Genomic DNA, 19319 nt, shown 5'->3' with positions numbered 1-19319 from the left:
TTGGTACTCCGTCATGCACATCACCTGTATGGCTTGTATTCTTCAGGTGGTCTTCTTCTGAAACCCCGGAGGTACTTATGAAAGACCCTGTACAAAACTCATAATTTTACTTTTCAGACATTATGTTTCAAAATATTACAGCAAATCCTTGATTGTTTAAACAATCAAACTCTCACCTATTAGGTGTGTCCAGAAGGTAAATTCTGGTGACCAATATAGAAAACAAAGATATCACTAAATAATAAATATTTATTGGCATATTTACAATATGTGATCAAAATTATCTGGACACCCCCAAAAACATATGTTTTTCATATTAGGTGACTTGTGCTGCCAACTACTACCAAGTACTCCATATCAGTGACCTCAGTAGTCATAAGACATTGTGAGAGAGCAGAATGGGGCACTCTGCGGAACTCACGGACTTCAGACGTCATCAGGTGATTGGTTGTTGCTTGTGTCATATGTCTGTATGCGAGATCTCCACACTCCTAGGTCCACCGTTTCCAGTGTGATATTGAAGTGGAATCGTGAAGGGACACATACAGCACAAAAGCATATAGGTCGACCTCGTCCGTTGACTGTCGGAGACCGCTCACAGTTGAAAAGGATCATAATGTGTAATAGGCAGACATCTACCCAGACCATCACACAGGTATTCCAAACTGCATCAGTATCCACTTCAAGTACTATGACAGGTGGGAGGTGAGAAAAATTGGATTTCATGGTTGAGTGGCTGCTCATAAGCCACACATCATGCTGGTAAATGTCAAACGACGCCTTGTTTGGTGTAAGGAGCTACCGTATTTACTCGAATCTAAGCCGCACCTGAAAAATGAGACTCAAAATCAAGGAAAAAATAAAATTTGGCCGAATCTAAGCTGCACCTGAAATTTGACACTCGAAATTCAAGGAGAGAGAAAAGTTTTAGGCCGCACCTCCAAATCGAAACAAAGTTGGTCCATTGTAATATGAGACACAATTTAGGTCGAATGAATGACGAGATACCTACAGTAGTTTGGTTCGAGTCGTAAGCTTAGCAGTTAAGCTTTACCAGGTAGCCACTGTTGTGCATCAGGCGCTCTGTCCATATTTATACGGGTACCCTTCCTTTTTCACATGCTTCGTCTGGTTTGAATTGATTGCTTATTTTTCTTTGATCTGGTAAGTGCCGTTCTCTTTGTTATAGGTGTTTACGTCATTCTAAGCTGAAAATGCATTACTGTACTGTGTCATCCATTGTTTGTCGCATTCTGATAATGAGTGTTTACGGCCTGTCGCCGCTCGTGGCATGGCTTGCTTTTATGTGCGCTACCGCCGCTTACAATAAAAAAAGAGGAATTGTCTCATTAGGGAAACAATGGCAAGAGACTGCTATTTGTTGCTACTTACACTGCTGCTTTCTTTGATAATGATCAACAAGAACCAAACAATAGACTGCGTATGATAGAAGATGTTCTGAACAAGAGTTTAGCGAAAAATTTTCTCCGTTTGAAAATTTTTGCAGGCGCCTCTTTAGTACATTACATTCTGCACAGAAATTAGAGTCATCTTAGATTTAAAAATCTAGTCAGTTGTCGTGCTTCATTTCTGACTGTATCACTATTCGGCATAAGAATAATACGAATATCAACATGACATGATATGTATATTCTTCCGCTTTTGCTATTGTCTCACTCTAATTTTGTAGTTTATTAGGCAGACAGGATTTAAATGAGATAGCAGCAAACATGAAAGAATACATGGCAAAATGTTTATATTCGTATTAGTCTTATGGCGAAGAGAATACTGCATGTGATTCACAATTCATAAAAGCTCCTATTAGCGACCATCTCTTCTCACAGGTAGGAAAAAATTCAGGATGTAGAGTTGGCCATATTGACTAACATCCCACACAGTCTTTCCAGTCGAATTTTCGTAGTACATTGAAATGCTGCTACATTCGAAGATGAACAATACTGAATTTGTATTTACTTCGTTGGATAGTGTATGAAAATGCAGTGGTCGAAACTCGGGGCAGAGAAAAAAAGCTCGTCTTCGACCCTTTTTTACTGACACAGAGGTTTAGGCGCCAGTATTTATCTTTGTGCCTGCAAAGCATGCCTGTGTAGCGCTACATATATTCAACGGCAGAAGTTAGTTGTGGCGGCACCTACCAACATTTTTCAGAACTTCCGCTTACTTTGCACTCGATACTAAGCCGCAGGCGGTGTTTTAGATTATAAAAACCAGAAAAAAAGTGCGGCTTAGATTTGAGTAAATACGGTAAACATTGGAAAATTGAACGGTGGAAAAACGTTGTGTGGAATGACAAATCACGGTACACAATGTGGAGATCTGATGACAGGGCGTGGGTATGGTGAATGCCTGGCGAATGTCATCTGCCAACATGTGTAGTGCCAACGGTAAAATTTGGAGGAAGTGGTGTTATGGTGTGGTCATGTTTTTCATGGAGGGGGCTTGCACCCCTTCTTGTTTTGCTTGGCAGTATCACTGCATAGGCCTACATTGATGTTTTAAGCACCTTCTTGCTTCCCACTGTTGAAGAGCAATTTGGGGATGGCGACTGCATCTTTCAATACGATCGAGCACCTGTTCCTTTGTGCACGGTCTATGGTGGAGTGTTTACGCGACAATAACATCCATGTAAAGGACTGACATGCACATAGAGTCCTGACCTGAATCGTATAGAACACCTTTGGGATGTTTAGGGACACCGACTTAGTGCCAGGCCTCATCGACCAACATTGATACCTCTCTTCAGTGCAGCAGTCCGTGTAGAATGTGCTGCCATTCCCCAAGAAACCTTCTAGCACGTGATTGAACGTATACAAGCGAGAGTGGAAGCTGTCATCAAGGATAAGGGTGGGCCAACACCATATTGAATTCCAGCAGTACCGATGGAGGGCACCACAAACTTGTAAATCATTTTCAGCCAGGTGTCTGCATACTTTTGATCACATAGTGTAGATTCAGTGGATACTTCTCAGCATAGACACCACGATTGTTGAGTCATTTAACACAATGATGCACCATTATTTGTATGCCTATATCATAGGAGTCTGTTGCCAACATCCAGAGTCATGAAGGTACATCAGTCTGCATCTCAGCGTCATTATGGAAATGTTTTCCTGCCAGAAATCACTTCACGAGATGGACAAGATGAAAGCCACTAGGGACAAGGTTGAGGCTTTTGGGTTGATGGTTGAAGATCTCTCTTCCATACTGATTCAACACGTTTCTTGGGACATTATTGTATGGTGTCTGACATTATCATGTACAATCATATTGCCTCTTGTCAGTATCCCTCATCTCTAGTTCTGGATCACTCTTCTCAGATTTTTCAGTGTCTCACAATAGCAATCAGCATTCATGTCTCTCCTTGCAGTAAAAACTCTCACAGGGCACCACGTTGATCCCAAAAGACAGTTCACACGATTTTTGACAGACTATCTGCTTCAATTTGGTCTTCACAGGTGAACCACTACGCTGCCAAAGCATGGATTGTTGTTTGGTTTTTGGTGTGACATGCGAAGCACGTTTCGTCCAAAGTGACAACATGATTGAGAAATTTGTCACCTTTCTCTGCATACTGCTTTAGGAATGTCAATGCTAGGGCCAGACTGTTGGTTTTGTGTCTCTGTCAGTTGCCTTGGAACCTATCTTGCATGCACTTTATGAAAACCAAGCCACCAGGAAGACAGTTTCGTGTAACAGTGAGTGAGACATCTGAGGGATTGACGAGAGAATTTTGAAATGCTGATTCCACAAATTTGCATACCCCACACTTCCCATCCGTTATGGTATCACCAGGGATAATTGGCATGTGTGCTCTTTATTGTGAATATTGGTTTGTCCTTCAATGAATTGCCTGCACCATCGTCTGACCACACTGTCACTCATAAAGTCGTCTCCGTACGTGTGGGATAACTGGGGATGGATCTCTGCTGGAGACTGTTTCTGAGCATGCAGAAATAAATGAACAAACTTTGAAGTTTTTGGGAGACAGTATCAGAGCAGCCATTTTATTCTAGCACTGTGCGGTATCTACTGCTGTCACGAGACTGAAACTGAACTGCATTTTCACCTACTCTCTACTCCTGTGCATGTACATTACTATCCGACAACTTGTGCCATCTCTGGACATGATGTGAACTTAGCTTCTGGATGCAGTTCATATAAAACAGCTTCAAATGTCTAATTATTTTAGAAATGAGTTAATGTGCTAAGTATTTCACTTCAAGCATGTAAGGGAGAAAAATGTTATGAAATGTCTGAATTTATGAAGTTTTTTGGTAGTTACTACGTGCCCTCATTCTCAGATACTGGATGAATGTAGGCTGAGTATTTGTGCCCCGTCAGCTACCATGCCTCAAGACACAGCATTTTAAATAGTTAAATTTGGTCGATAATTATGTAAAATATTAAAAATCAAATGTTTATTGCCCATAGAACTCACTAGTTACGCAACCTGCAACTGGTTACATTGTTCTAGGATAGTGGTTTACTGATACAGGTAGCAGCATTTTTTCCATATTTATATCAGACGTATTGAACTTTGTGATTCACTTTGTAAGAACATAATATTCTTGTCCACCTTTACTCAATCCCTGTAAGATGATAAATGATAGATGGCTACTCACCATATAGCGCAGATGCTGAGTTGCGGAAGGCACAAGAAGAAGACTGTCAAACAAGTTATCTTTTGGCCAAAAAGGTCTTCTTCTGAATTAGACAAAAAGCACACGCATATACACGACCTCTGTCTCTGGCTGCTGAGGCCAGACCGCGAACAGCTTTACATGATAGGATGATGGGAGAAGCAACCTGGGTGGTGGAGGTAAGTAGTAGTCTGGGGAGTGGAGGGAAAGGGATAGCAGGGTAAGGGTGAAGTATAGTAAAATGCTGCTTGTGGGAGCATGAAGGGAGAGGTGGAGAGAGGTTAAGGCAGCTAGGTGCAGTCGGGAGGTTAGACAGAGAGCAAGGGCAGTGGAGACATGGAGAGAAGTAAAACGACTGTGGGTGTGTTGGTGGAATACAGGGCTATATAGTGTTGGAGTGCAAACAGAGAAGGAGATAAGTGGGTGATAGACAGGGACTAACGTTGAGGCCAGGAGGGTTATGGGAATGTAGGAAATGTTGCAGGGAGAGTTCCCACCTGTGCAGTTCAGAAAAACTGGAGTTGGTAGGGAGGAACCAGATGGCACAGGCTGTGAAGCAGTCATTAAATCGAAGAGTGTTTTGTCGGGCAGCGTGCTCAGCTACTGGGTGGTCCAGCTGTGTCTTGGCCACAGTTTGTTGGTGGCCATTCATGTGGACAGACAGCTTACGGGTTGTCATGCCCATATAGAATGCAGCATGGTGGTTGCAGCTTAGATTATAGATCACATGACTGGTTTCTCAGGTAGCCCTGCCTGTGACTGTATAGGTGATGTTTGTGACTGGACTGGAGTAGATGATGATGGGAGGATATGAGGGACAGGTCTTGCATCTATGTCTATTAAAGGGATGCGAGCCATGACAGGGTGTATGCACCCTGCAACAACCAGGAAATCCAGGAAAATCCCAGGAATTTTTTCATCCTAGGGAAAAACCTGGAAACTTTTTAGAATTCCATGAATTTTTCATTGTTCTAATTTTTAGTTAAATTTTTCTATGTTTGACTGTTAAGAACTGATACTCTAATAAAGAATTTTACTTTAGCCTCCTCCTGCAGAATTATGCTGTAGCAGTAAAACATAAACAAGAGAAAATCACCAAAATAGAACGTACGTTGGCAAAGAAAATGTGCCAATTATGACAACAGAATGAAGTATGCATGCAAGCGTCTGCTGACAGAAAATTATGTCACATTCTTTAGGATGAAGACTATGCAATACTTAATAACAAAAAGCTGCTTTTGATGAGTGTGGCGTCACAACTGTTTGTATTTCTAACAGCTCACAGGAAAAATATTGTAGTTGGTGGTTTGAGAAGTGTTACTTTCAGAGTAAATTTCCTTTATGCAAGATGAATTATGTTGTGTGTGAGAATGTCTAATGAGTTTCTTAAATCACACATCATTTGACCCTCATTCAAAACTTAACACTTTGAGGATCAGCTCCTTTGAAAAATTTCGGACCCATAAGACCAGACATGTAAGTCACTATTTAAAACTTTCGTGGCACATTTCAGATTTGATATATCTTAAAGGGTAGCACAATGCAAAACAGACCAATATTATATGCCAAAGCTTAGTTGTTCTTGTAACTATGTTCATATTAATTTAAACCAGCAAGTTTTCCTATTTCTGTGCACTACTTAACATTGAGTTGCTGTTGGCCGACTACATCACGTGTCTTATGCTCTGAATATCTGCTGTCATTGGCTTGCAAGATGTGATGCGAGCCATGATTCACTGACAAAAGTGCATCGCAATCTCGCTTTCACTGCTTCGGAAACTAATGTGCTGTGTTTGGTGGAATTCGTATTTATTCTTTTGTAATAGGAAGAAGTTCTAGGCCAGTGTATAAACCCTTTACCATTCAAAGGATTGATAAATTTTAGAGTTCCAAGGGAAAATATACTTCAGTTAAAACAGAGAAAATGTATTTACACCTTGGAAAATGTGTATTTTTAACCGGAAAATCCGGAAATTCTTTTTCTCTATCTGTGTATACACCCTGAATGAGGCAAGAGTTGGAAGCAGGAGTTGTGTCAAGAAAGATGAGGGTAGTGGAGGTTCCGTGGGTGACCGGATACCACTGTGGGATGGGTGGGAAGGATAGTGGGTAGGACATTCCTCATTCCAGGCCATGACAAGAGGTAGTCGAAACCCTGGCAGACAATGTGATTCAGTTGCTCCAATCCTGGGTGGTACTGAGTCACAAGGGGAATGCTTGTCTGTGACTGGAAGGTGGAACTTTGGGAGGTGGTGGGTGACTGGAGAGATAAGATGTGGGAAATCTGTTTCTGTACAAGCTTGCGAGGTTAATTACAGTCTGTGAAGGACTCAGTGAGACCGTTGATATATTTCGAGAGGACGTGCTCATCACTACAGATGCGACGGCCATGGGTGACTAGGCTTTATGGAAGGGTCTCTGTGGTATGGAATGAGTGGCAGCTGTCAGAAGTGGGAGGTTGGTTGGTTGATTGATTTGGAGGGAGGCGACCAAACAACAAGGTCACTGGTCCCAATGTATTAGGGAAGGGTGGGGAAGGGAATCGGCTGTGCTCTTTCAAAGGAACCATCCTGGCATTTGCCTGGACTGATTTAGGGAAATTACAGAAAACCTAACTCAGGATGGTTGGACATGGGTTTGAGCCGTCGTCCTCCCAAATGCGAGTCCAGTATGCTAACCACTGCGCCACTTCGCTCGTTGAAGTGGGAGGTATTGCTCGTGTTTTAAGTAGGTTTGATGTGGGCAGAGGTACTGATGTAACCATCTTTGAAGTGGAGTTCAACATTGAGGAAGGTGACTTGTTGGGTGGAGGAGGACCATGTGAAGTGAATAATGCTGAAAGCTTACCTGTTTGACAGTCTTTTGCTGTGCCCATGTGCAACTCGACATCTCAACTATATGGTGAGTAGCAGTCTTATCTTCTTCATATTATTATCATTATTCCATCCTGGATTTTCCATTGTAAGATGATAAAGGAATAGATACAGCTATAGCAAAATGGAAGGACAAATTTACAGCCAGAAGGAAACTCCATTTAAACCATGGATTGAGAAACCACATGTGGGAAGGAACTGAAATTAATAATAGATTGGTTTGGAATGACCATTCTTTCCATCATTTTTCACTCTTTCCACATCATTTTCTTAGGAGGGAGTTGTCATACTTCTTGTTTGTTTGTCCAGTGAGACGATTATTTGTGAATTTTTTCGTGCTGAGCTAGTACTTAATCTTAGTAATGCTGCTGTTGACAATATTAGAAGCAAAATATTTGGCATCTTACCTGTGCTACAGGTTTCGTTTCAGAGTGATATGTTTCCTCATGTCAGCAATCACAGGAACTCTAATATATGAGAGACTTTCTTTCTCATGATATATACAATACTATCAGTTTCATGAGTTTCTTTTTAAACAAAAATCTTGTTTAACTTTGGTTTAATGTTTCATGTATATTGATAGTTTCAGCGGCATATACAGTTTCTTATTTCCCATGTATAATTACAGTTACTGTTATGCCACTAATATCCTATTTACCCATTTCTGCTTGGCAGTTTGTTTATTGCACTAGCTTAGAATGCACATGCTATGTGTTATTTTCGTAGTGTATTTCATAGTGTGTAGTGTTCTGGCATTTATATCTGTAATCCAAGTATATTACCATTGTATCTCCCAAAGGAATAATACAAAAAAAAGCATCATTCCTGTACAGTAGTATTTAGCTACACAAGAAAGAAACTAAAATTAAATGTTCTAATATTTTAAAAAGTGGATATTCGAATATCAAGTATGGCTTGAGAAATTCTCCATTCAATGTTCCTCCTAGACTGTACTTGTTGTTTTCACCAAACACACTTAGTGGCAGGAGGAGAACCCCTTAGCACCAAGTAGTTGCTATTATGAGATGGCTTGCATGATCACAGCAACTATACACAGTCATCCCAGGGACAAGTAATGTTTGGCAACAGATACGGCAAAAATAGATGACAACACAGATTAGTAACAATTCACAATGATTTGCTGATAAAAGTTTCAATACTCCACTGGAGTATGAAGATTGTGCCTGACAGTATAGATCAGAGTTCAGTTGCACGGATTTGCTTTAAACTTTGGTATGCTTGTAGATCCAGTGAACAATGACTGACATCTATAAGTAACTTCTATAATGTCTGTTTGGGCTTGTTCATCATATTAGTGGCGACTGTTGATTAATCATGAGACACTGTCCTGAGGTACTATCTAACTTACTACTGAGTGGAGCCATATGTCTGCTTGTACCCACATCTGATGGATGGATGTCCACAGGGGAACTGTTTGTGCAATGTAAAGCAGGTGCGTAATATAATACTTTTAGCTTGATGTTGATCGTTATTGAATGAGATACATAGTTGTCATTTTAGAAGGAGACAGCATATTTCGCTTGCACTTACTTTCAGAAGGAAGAATTTCAGGCACTGTGGATGAACTTTTAAATATAGAATGGGAGAGTGTTCCTGGCATTTGGAATTTTTATTTTACTTCCACAGTTGGGAAAGAGGGTGAGGGGACAGATTGGTGGTGGAAGGTTGGAAAGGAGGGGCTTGTCACTCAGAACACAGCTTGAGAGAAACCCAGCTGCTAGACCTCCAGCTCACCACAGAGCCTCCTGTGTTACATGATACACCAACCACTTTCTGCAACATCACAGACCTATTCCCACTCCTTTCCAACCTGAAACCTTACTTTTTACCTTTAGCCATCCCCACTCTACACCAAAATCTCACAAACACAGGGCCACTCACCTTCCTTATTGTCGCTCTAGTTAACACCATTCTTACCCATAACTACTTCCCTTCTGAGGGCCAGATCTACAAAAGTATCAGAGGAATGACTACAGGAACCAGGCTGGCCGTGTCTCGTGAGACTTCCTGGTAGATTAGAACTTTGTGCCAGAATGTGACTCAAACCTGTCACATCAGATTAAATCTGTTGGCCGGGTTTCAGTACAGTTCGCACTCCACTGTAGAGTGTTGGTTCATTTGTGGTGGTCCCATAGAATCTTTTTCATGAGCTCCATGAAAGGGGCATTCCTCAACAATGAGAAACTGCGGTCACATGATTTTGTACAAATTTATTGATTACATCTTTGTGGACCAAACTCACGGTGAAGAACTCATTGCACTTCACGCAACAGCAGAACTCTCTCTCCCAATCGAAATTTACCTTCCCCCTTTCTAAATGCAAGGACATTGGTTGGCAACCAGCTGCCTGTAGACTGCATCCAGCCCATGACTGGTTTCAACCTGGCCCATAGAGGAAACTCAGAGTGAACATAGAATGAATATACTTTCAAAAACACGTGTTTTGTGGCATAATTTGTTGGGATGGCAAGTCACAAATAGGATGCCATTCATATTGACGTATTAGCCAATAAACATAAGGTCACAAATTCTGTAGTTCTGACTTCAAGAGCTAGGAGCGTTGCTGTTGCGCCATAAGGAGGTGGACCACAAGCTGAAGTAAGTACGTGAATCAGGCCTGTGGGTCACCAAAGTTTGGCCATTTCTGGCCTAAGGCATCTTTCTTGATGTAGACTTTTGTCACTGAAGCTGGCAGCCAAATCTCATTTTACATAAAATCAATCAATAAGCGACAGTACTGACACACACACACACACACACACACACACACACACACACACACACACACACACACACACACACTTGTCCTCACAAACAGGGGTCCGAGTGACCTGCAACTCTTTTACAACCATTCCCAACAAATCCTTCTTTTGTCCTTGAGACAGAAATGTACAAGTTTGGAATAGTTTTCTCTGTTTTGAGTGATTTGCCAGTACTCGACATTTTGTATTTGAAGATAAGTAAAGGCCAGCCATCCTGTCTCCTTTCAATTTAACAGTTTTCTCAATTGAATTTCCCATAGGATACGTAGTAGCTTATATCTAACTCTCAAAGATTCATTCGTCTTAATGTTAGCCTCATCTAATGGGGATGATAAACTTCACGGTGCAAAGAACTGTCGGTAGATTTCTCAGTTACATAAGTTTTGGCTGAACTCACTGAATGTCTTGTAGGAACACTGGAAGTAGCTGGCTTGAATTGTGATGAATTTTCATTGCTAGTATTTTGCTGACAAAGGGGGACTTACGATGTGAAGTTTCTTATCACCAAACTTGCTAGTGCCCTGGGTTAAATTGCAGACCTTGCTGCAGTGGCTCTTGTATTGAGAACACATTACTCTATTTATGGTGAACTGTCTTTTGTATGTCTGTGTTAAGCTTGGCAGCATTCTATGGAGCTATTTGAGATGGACAGGCTATGTTACAGCACTAGGTTTCTCAGCAGCAGTATCTGTGGATTACAATGAGATGAAGAGTGAGCAAAAGACGTCACCTACAGTTAATGTTATTTATAATGTAGACACCTGATATGCCATTGAGAATGCTGTGTAGGTTAAGGTTGCTTCAATTGTTACCTGCTTTGAAAGTTCGGTGCGCTTTAATCTCAATTATTGTTGAGATTGAGGTGGTGGGGGGACTGAGTACTAAAGCTTGTTTTAGACCTTGTAGCTAAAAACAGTCCTGACCTCATTAAAAGTGTCAGTATATAGACAGGAACTAGTGCTCACGGTGCTGTCATAGCTGCAATGGTTATTAAAATTAATACCTGTGACAACAAGGGCAGGAGAATTTTTATGCTAGAAAGAGCAGATAAGCAGTCGTTACTTTCTTTCTTAGACAGTGACTGGACATAATTTACTTCCAGTATGATGGATGTAGAGGAATTTGAGGAAAGTTTAAACGGATTGTAAATCACAGTCTTGAGAAGTAAGTGGGTAAAGAATACAGAAGAACCACTGTGCTTTAATCAGAAAATTTGAAAAATCATGGGCAGACAGTGATTGATCCACTCTCGATTCTAAAAATGATGAAGGAATGTCAGCAGGCAAAAGTTGGTAAGACTTATATGTAAAGAATAAAACAACTACAACCATTATATTTTATTGAAATATCATGTTGCGAATTGTAGAAAATTCTGGTCCTATATAAGATTGCTAAGCGGATCAAAGTCACATTTAGTCACTCATCAACCAGTCTGATGTGGCAATATATGATGCCAGAAGGAAAGCTGAAGTTTTAAATTTTGCATTTAAGAAATCATTCACAAGAAAGTTCATGAAGACATACCATTGTTTGACTACTGCTCAAGCTTCTATATGGAGGATATAGAAATAGCCATTCCTGGCATTGAAAGGAAACTGAAGAGTTTACAACAAATAAGCTGCCAGCTCTGGATTGAATCCCAGTTCATTTTTGGGAGAGTACTCTTTGGCATTGGCCCCCTTCTTAGCTTGCATTTAGTGCTAATCTTTCACCCAGCATAAAATCCCAAGCAATAATGGAACAGTGAATAATATATATATATATTTTTTTTTAATAAGAGAGAGAGAGAGAGAGAGAGAGAGAGAGAGAGAGAGAGAGAGAAAAGCTGTTCACAAATTGAGGATTTAGAAAACATCGTTTGTGTGAAACTCAGCTTGCCCTTTTCTGGTACTATATCCTGTGAACCATGGATAAAGGACAACAATCAGCTTCCACATTCCTAGATTTCTGGAAAGTATTTGACACAGTGCCACGATGCAAACTATTACCTAATAGAGCTCAGGACAATGTCCTGGATGGCAAGTATACCATCAGAAACAAATGTGCCGTAAGGAATAGTGATAAAACAACTCTTGTTCCCTACACACACACAAACAATCTCATGGATAGGGCAAGCAACTGTCTGTGATTGTTTGCTGATGACTTGGTAGTGTACGGGAAAGTATCATTTTCAAGTGATTGCAGGATACAATATGACTTGGGTAGAACTCGGGTTTGTTGTGGTGAATAGCAGCACAACTGTAAGGCGGCGAGATACACTCATTGCTCCGCTATAGTTGAAAGAGTACCTTGGTATGCTTTGCACCAGATGATGATCTACATATGGAAAATTATTTTACAGAAACTGGTCAGTTGACCTATTGCTAAACTTTGCCCTCAGGTTTCTGCCCATTCACTTGTTCATGAATATAATACTAACACAGGTAGAAAGACACTGAAATGTTAGACTGCATATAAAAAGCATATCATGCTGGCGATTGAAGTCAAATAGTCTATATGGAAAGTTAATGCCATTTTCATTAACACATTTGGAATATCAGAACATGTATAAATTAAGTTGTTGCATGTGGGTTTCTCAATTTGTGGTAATATTCTATATTTGTGTTAAATATGTGTTACTTCCTTGAATCATGTGTCACATTACTATGTATTCAGTGTTAAGAGTCATTGTAAAAGGTTGATCAAAACAAATAAATATGCAATTCCAAACAGTGGGAAATCCACGATGGAATATAACAATATTATGAAAAGGATAGTTGCTATTCAGCATATGGTGGAGATGCTGAGTTGCAGGTAGGCACAACAAAAAGACTATCACAAAAAGCTTTTGGCCAACAAGGCCTTTGTCAAAAATAGAACACACACACACACACACACACACACACACACACACACACACACACACACGACCACAGTCTCTGACACCTGGAGCCACACTAAAAAAAGCAACACATGATGGAAGAGGCAACTGGATGGGGGTAAGGAAGAGGCAGGGGCGGGCGGGGAGGGGTAATAGGGTAAGGGTGGGGAATGGTGAAGTGCTGCTGCTGGAGTGTGCAGGGACGACATGGAGAGAGGGTAAGACAGCTAGGTACAGTCCATATGTTGGATGGATGTTGGGCGAGAGAGGGGGCAGCGGTGGTAGCAGAAAAGGAGAGAAGTAAAAAGACTGGGTGCGTTGGTGGAATAGAGGGCTGTGTAGTGCTGGAATGAGAACAGGGAAGGGTTTAGATGGTAAGGACAGTGAGTAATGAAGGTTGAGGCCAGGAAGGTTACAAAACATAGGATATATTGCAGGAAGAGTTCTCACCTGTGCAATTCAGAAAAGCTGGTGTTAGTGGGAAGGATCTAGATGGCACAGGCTGTGAAGCAGTCATTGAAATGAAGAACAGTGTGTTGGGCAGCATGCTCAGAAACAGGGTGGTCTATTTGTTTTTTGGTCTCATTTTGTCGGTGGCCATTCATATGGACAGACAGCTTGTTGGTTGTTTACTGCGTGCCTATCTGCAGCTCAGCATATGGTGAGTAGCAGCAAATAAATGTGCCATATTTACAAGCATCATTATATAGCTCACTGCATGTAGAATACTGTATCAAAAGTGAGGTGGTAATACTTAAAAGGCACATTATGTAATGAAAACTCTTATTAAAGTTACACTGGTAATGATTATGATGATTTATTGTAGAAATAATTAACTTGTAAAAACTTTCAAACAACGTAATAAGTAATGAAGTGACTTCGTCCATTTCATCCAGTACTTTATACCTCTGTTCATCTTCAAGGAAATTGTAAAGTTCTTTTATTTTCTCAGGTTCACTGTGGCCGATACGTAAATGGGCATATGGTGGAGCACGGTATGGAAATGTCACACCCAATCACACTCAGTTTTTCTGACATTTCAGTCTGGTGCTATGCATGTGAAGCATATATTGAAAACCAGGTTTGAATTTCAGTGATCATTAGCAGATTAAAGTTGATTGTTATTGCCGTCTATAGTGTCTCTGTTATTAAAGTAAAAATCATCTGTTATAGAAAAGCTTGATTATACTTGCAAGTAAGAATCTACTTAATCTGATTTTTAAATATTGTTGTGCTTCATTAGTGAGGTTTCTTTCTGGTCCAGGTATTTTCCTTTAGATTTTCCTTGGTGTCCCAAAATCATTATACTAACAAGATCACAGACAATTTCTTTTACCCATCTTAAAAATATGGAACCCCAATGATGGAACTGATTTTTAAACACTTACATGAACCATAGACTTGCCATTGGTGGGGAGGCTTGTGTGCCTCAACGATAAAGATAGCCGTACCATAGGTGCGACCACAACGGAGGGGTATCTGTTGAGAGGCCAGACAAACGTATGGTTCCTGAAGAGGGGCAGCAGCCTTTTCAGTAGTTGCAGGGGCAACAGTCTGGATGATTGACTGATCTGGCCTTGTAACACTAATCAAAACGGCCTTGCTTGCTGGTACTGCAAACGGCTGAAAGCAAGGGGACACTATGGCCGTAATTTTTCCCGAGGGCATGCAGGTTTAATGTAGGGATAAATGATGATGGCATCCTCTTGGGTAAAATACTCCGGAGGTAAAATAGTCCCCCATTTGGATCTCCGGGCAGAGACTACTCAGGAGGATGGCCTTATCAGGAGGAAAACAAACTGGCATTCTACGGATCGAAGTTCGGAATGTCAGATCTCTTAATCTGGCAGGTAGGTTAGAAAATGTCAAAAGGGAAATGGATAGGTTAAAGTTAGATATAGTGGGAATTAGTGAAGTTCAGTGGCAGGAGGAACAAGACTCTTGGTCAGGTGAATACAGGATTATAAATACAAAATCAAATAGGGGTCATGCAGGAGTAGGTTTAATAATGAATAAAAAAATAGGAGTTCGGGTAAGCTGCTACAAACAACATAGTGAACACATTATTGTCGCCAAGATAGACACGAAGCCCATGCCTACAACAGTAGTACAAGTCTATATGCCAACTAGCTCTGCAGATGACGAAGAAATGGAAGAAATGTATGATGAGATAAAAGAAATTATTCAGGTAGTGAAGGGAGATGTAAATTTAATAGTCATGGGTGACTGGAATTCGATAGTAGGAAAAGGAAGAGAAAAAAATGTAGTAGGTGAATATGGATTGGGGGTAATAAATGAAAGAGGAAGCCGCCTGCTAGAATTTTGCACAGAGCACAACTTAATCGTAGCTAACACTTGGTTCAAGAATCATAAAAGAAGGTTGTATACATGGAAGAAGCCTGGAGATACTGATAGGTTTCAGATAGATTACATAATGGTAAGACAGAGATTTAGGAACCAGGTTTTAAATTGTAAGACATTTCCAGGGGCAGATGTGGACTCTAGCCACAATCTATTGGTCATGAACTGTAGATTAAAACTGAAGAAATGCAAAAAGGTGGAAATTTAAGGGGATGGGACCTGGATAAACTGACTAAACCAGAGGTTGTACAGAGTTTCAGGGAGAGCTTAAGGGAACAATTGACAAGAATTGGGGAAAGAAATACAGTAGAAGAATAATGGGTAGCTTTGAGGGATGAAGTAGTGAAGGCAGCAGAGGATCAAGTAGGTAAAAAGACGAGGGCTAGTAGAAATCCTTGGGTGACAGAATAAATACTGAATTTAATTGATGAAAGGAGAAAATATAAAAATGCAATAAATGAAGAAGGCAAAAAGGAATACAAACGTCTCAGAAATGAGATCGACAGGAAGTGCAAAATGGCTAAGCAGAGATGGCTAGAGGACAAATGTAAGGATGTAGAGGCTTATCTCACTAGGGATAAGATAGATACTGCCTACAGGAAAATTAAAGAGACTTTTGGAGAAAAGAGTACCACCTGTGTGAATATCAAGAGCTCAGATGGAAACCCAGTTCTAAGCAAAGAAGGGAAAGCAGAAAGGTGGAAGGAGTATATAGAGGGACTATACAAGGGTGATGTACTTGAGGGCAATGTTATAGAAAGGGAAGAGGACGTAGATGAAGATGAAATGGGAGTTATGATACTGCGTGAAGAGTTTGATAGAGCACTGAAATACCTAAGTCAAAACAAGGCCCCGGGAGTAGACAACATTCCATTAGAACTACTGACAGCCTTGGGAGAGCCAGTCCTGACAAAACTCTACCATCTGGTGAGCAAAATGTATGAGACAGGCGAAATACCCTCAGACTTCAAGAATAATATAATAATTCCAATCCCAAAGAAAGCAGGCGTTGACAGATGTGAAAATTACCGAACTGTCAGTTTAATACGTCACGGCTCCAAAATACTAACGCAAATTCTTTACAGACGAATGGAAAAACTGGTAGAAGCCGACCTCGGGGAAGATCAGTTTGGATTCCGTAGAAATATGGGAACACGTGAGGCAATACTGACCCTATGGCTTATCTTAGAAAATAGATCAAGAAAAGGCAAACCTACGTTTCTAGCATTTGTAGACTTGGAGAAAGCTTTTGACAATGTTGACTGGAATACTCTCTTTCAAATTCTGAAGGTGGCAGGGGTAAAATACAGGGAGCAAAAGGCTATTTACAATTTGTACAGAAACCAAGTGGCAGTTATAAGAGTCGAGGGACATGAAAGGGAACCAGTGGTTGGGAAGGGAGTGAGACAGGGGTGTAGCCTCTCCCTGTTGTTATTCAATCTGTATATTTAGCAAGCAGTAAAGGAAACAAAAGAAAAATTCGGAGTAGGTATTAAAATCCATGGAGAAGAAATAAAATCGTCAAGGTTCGCCGTTGACATTGTAATTCTGTCAGAAACAGCAAAGGACTTGGAAGAGCAGTTGAACGGAATGGACAGTGTCATGAAAGGAGGGTATAAGATGAACATCAACAAAAGCAAAACGAGGATAATGGAATGTAGTCGACTTAAATTGGGTGCTGCTGAGGGAATTTGATCAGGAAATGAGACACTTAAAGTAGTAAAGGAGTTTTGCTATTTGGGGAGCAAAATAACTGATGATGGTCGAAGTAGAGAGGATATAAAATGTAGACTGGCAATGGCAAGGAAAGTGTTTCTGAAGAAGAGAAATTTGTTAACATTGAGTATAGATTTAAGTGTCAGGAAGTCGTTTCTGAAAGTATTTGTATGGAGTGTAGCCATGTATGGAAGTGAAACGTGGACGATAAACAGTTTGGACAAGAAGAGAATAGAAGCTTTCGAAATGTGGTGCTACAGAAGAATGCTGAATATTATATGGGTAGATCACATAACTAATGAGGAGATATTGAACAAGATTGGGGAGAAGAGGAGTTTGTGGTACAAATTGACTAGAAGAAGGGATCGGTTGGTAGGACATGTTCTGAGGCATCAAGGGATCACCAATTTAGTACTGGAGGGCAGCGTGGAGGATAAAAATCGTAGAGGGAGACCAAAAGATGAATACACTAAGCAGATTCAGAAGGATGTAGGCTGCGGTAGGTACTGGGAGATGAAGAAGCTTGCACAGGATAGAGTAGCATGGAGAGCTGCATCAGACCAGTCTCTGGACTGAAGACCACAACAACAACAACAACAACAACAACAACAACATATGGTTGTATAAGTTAGGGCCCCAAGTATCACACCCTGCAGCCCTTCACCCTGGTGAGCTGCCTTTTGGGAGTAATTGACAAAAAAAGAATGTCTCAATATACGTTAAAGCCTGAAGATACTGGAGAGGGGTACCCCACAGGTAACACATTAAGGTGATATGTTGAAGGTTGTCAGTATTGAGTCCTGGAAGATTCTACCTACTCCTTTTCTCTTCATCGCAAGTACTTTGAGCATCATTTTTATTCATTTAATTAGTTTGAGTATTTTTTAAATTTCTTTATTTCTGTCACATACGAGGTGCATTCAAGTTCTAAGGCCTCATATTCTTGAGGAGAAAAAAATCCTTGTTTCCCAAAGCGCCCAGCATCCAGCGCACGTTGGTCTATCGATTATTCGTATGATTTTGAAACGCATCCTTGTTGGTTTTTGAACACTCTCTGTAAGTTGATTTCTGAATGAATCATAAGTTTATTTTTGAATGTGTGCATAGTGTACGTGATGTCTAACTGGGTAATCCTAGTCACACCTAGAAATATACTTTCCTGCAGGCAAAAGGGGAACGGGCTATACGAGCTGAGTGGAGTAAAGCCGAAAGAGCTAACACCAATCCCTGTCTGATTATGTTGTTGATTAGGTTGTTACTGTAACGATCTAATGATAATGACTCTAGTAGCAGCCTTCATTCAGCTCATTGCATTGTGTTACAAAGCTTTACTTTTTTTCATTGTCATTTATACAAATAAACACCATTTTTGAAGATGGACGTCTTTGTAATGTGCTTTTACAAATCGTTACTACGCACAGAGTCTTAGGTTGATACACCCTAGTGTCAGATGTAAACATTCCTCCTCAAGATGCTCTGTAATGTAAACACAGTTGCTGCCCTCATTCTCATCAAGGACATTCCTGAGCCAAGTGACCTTGTCGCCAAGAAGCTGTAGATTTTTTGCCAATTGTTCTCCATGCACGACCACTGCCGATAGTGTTTTAACTAATATTGTGGGACAAGTTTTATTTACCCTAATTTTATAATGACTATCAATAAAAAGTCTCATATTAGGATACGAATATCTTTTTCATGTGGTTTCACAGAAGATTTTGCTTCCATATTTTATTTACACCCTTGGATGTGATCAGAACAAAGGAAACTTGTTTGAGCATGTTATTGCTCAACCGCTACCTTTGTGATAATCACAAAAGCAGTGGCTGAGTGCTTACACACACAAATGTGCTCATCGGTTTGTCTCTTTGTTCCGATCAATCCAGTGGTGTAAATAAAACATGGAATCAAAAGTCTTTCATGAAACCACATTAAAAAGAAATTCGTGTCCTAATATGTAACTTACTATTGACAATAATTATAAAATTATGGTAAATAAAGACTGTAACACAGTGTTAGTTAAAACACTGAATTTGGCAGTCTTTGTAAACAGAGAACAGTAAGCATG

General features: G+C 40.4%; 1 protein-coding gene across 6 annotated transcripts in view; it reads left to right on the top strand.

Moving 5' to 3' along the window:
* Nucleotides 1–19319, top strand: part of LOC126182569 (histone deacetylase 6) — a 325057-nt gene that overhangs the window by 289955 nt on the left and 15783 nt on the right. For all 6 annotated transcript variants that reach the window (XM_049924862.1, XM_049924864.1, XM_049924861.1 and 3 more), the window contains one exon: nucleotides 14130–14258. In XM_049924862.1, coding sequence (XP_049780819.1) covers nucleotides 14130–14258 — 129 coding nt within the window. The remainder of the gene's footprint in view (nucleotides 1–14129; nucleotides 14259–19319) is intronic.

Source organism: Schistocerca cancellata, chromosome 1 (genome assembly GCF_023864275.1).
Source record: "Schistocerca cancellata isolate TAMUIC-IGC-003103 chromosome 1, iqSchCanc2.1, whole genome shotgun sequence".
Taxonomy (NCBI): Eukaryota; Metazoa; Arthropoda; class Insecta; order Orthoptera; family Acrididae; genus Schistocerca; species Schistocerca cancellata.
Note: the sequence above shows the minus strand (reverse complement) of the source record. Positions and strands in the feature narration are given on the sequence as shown.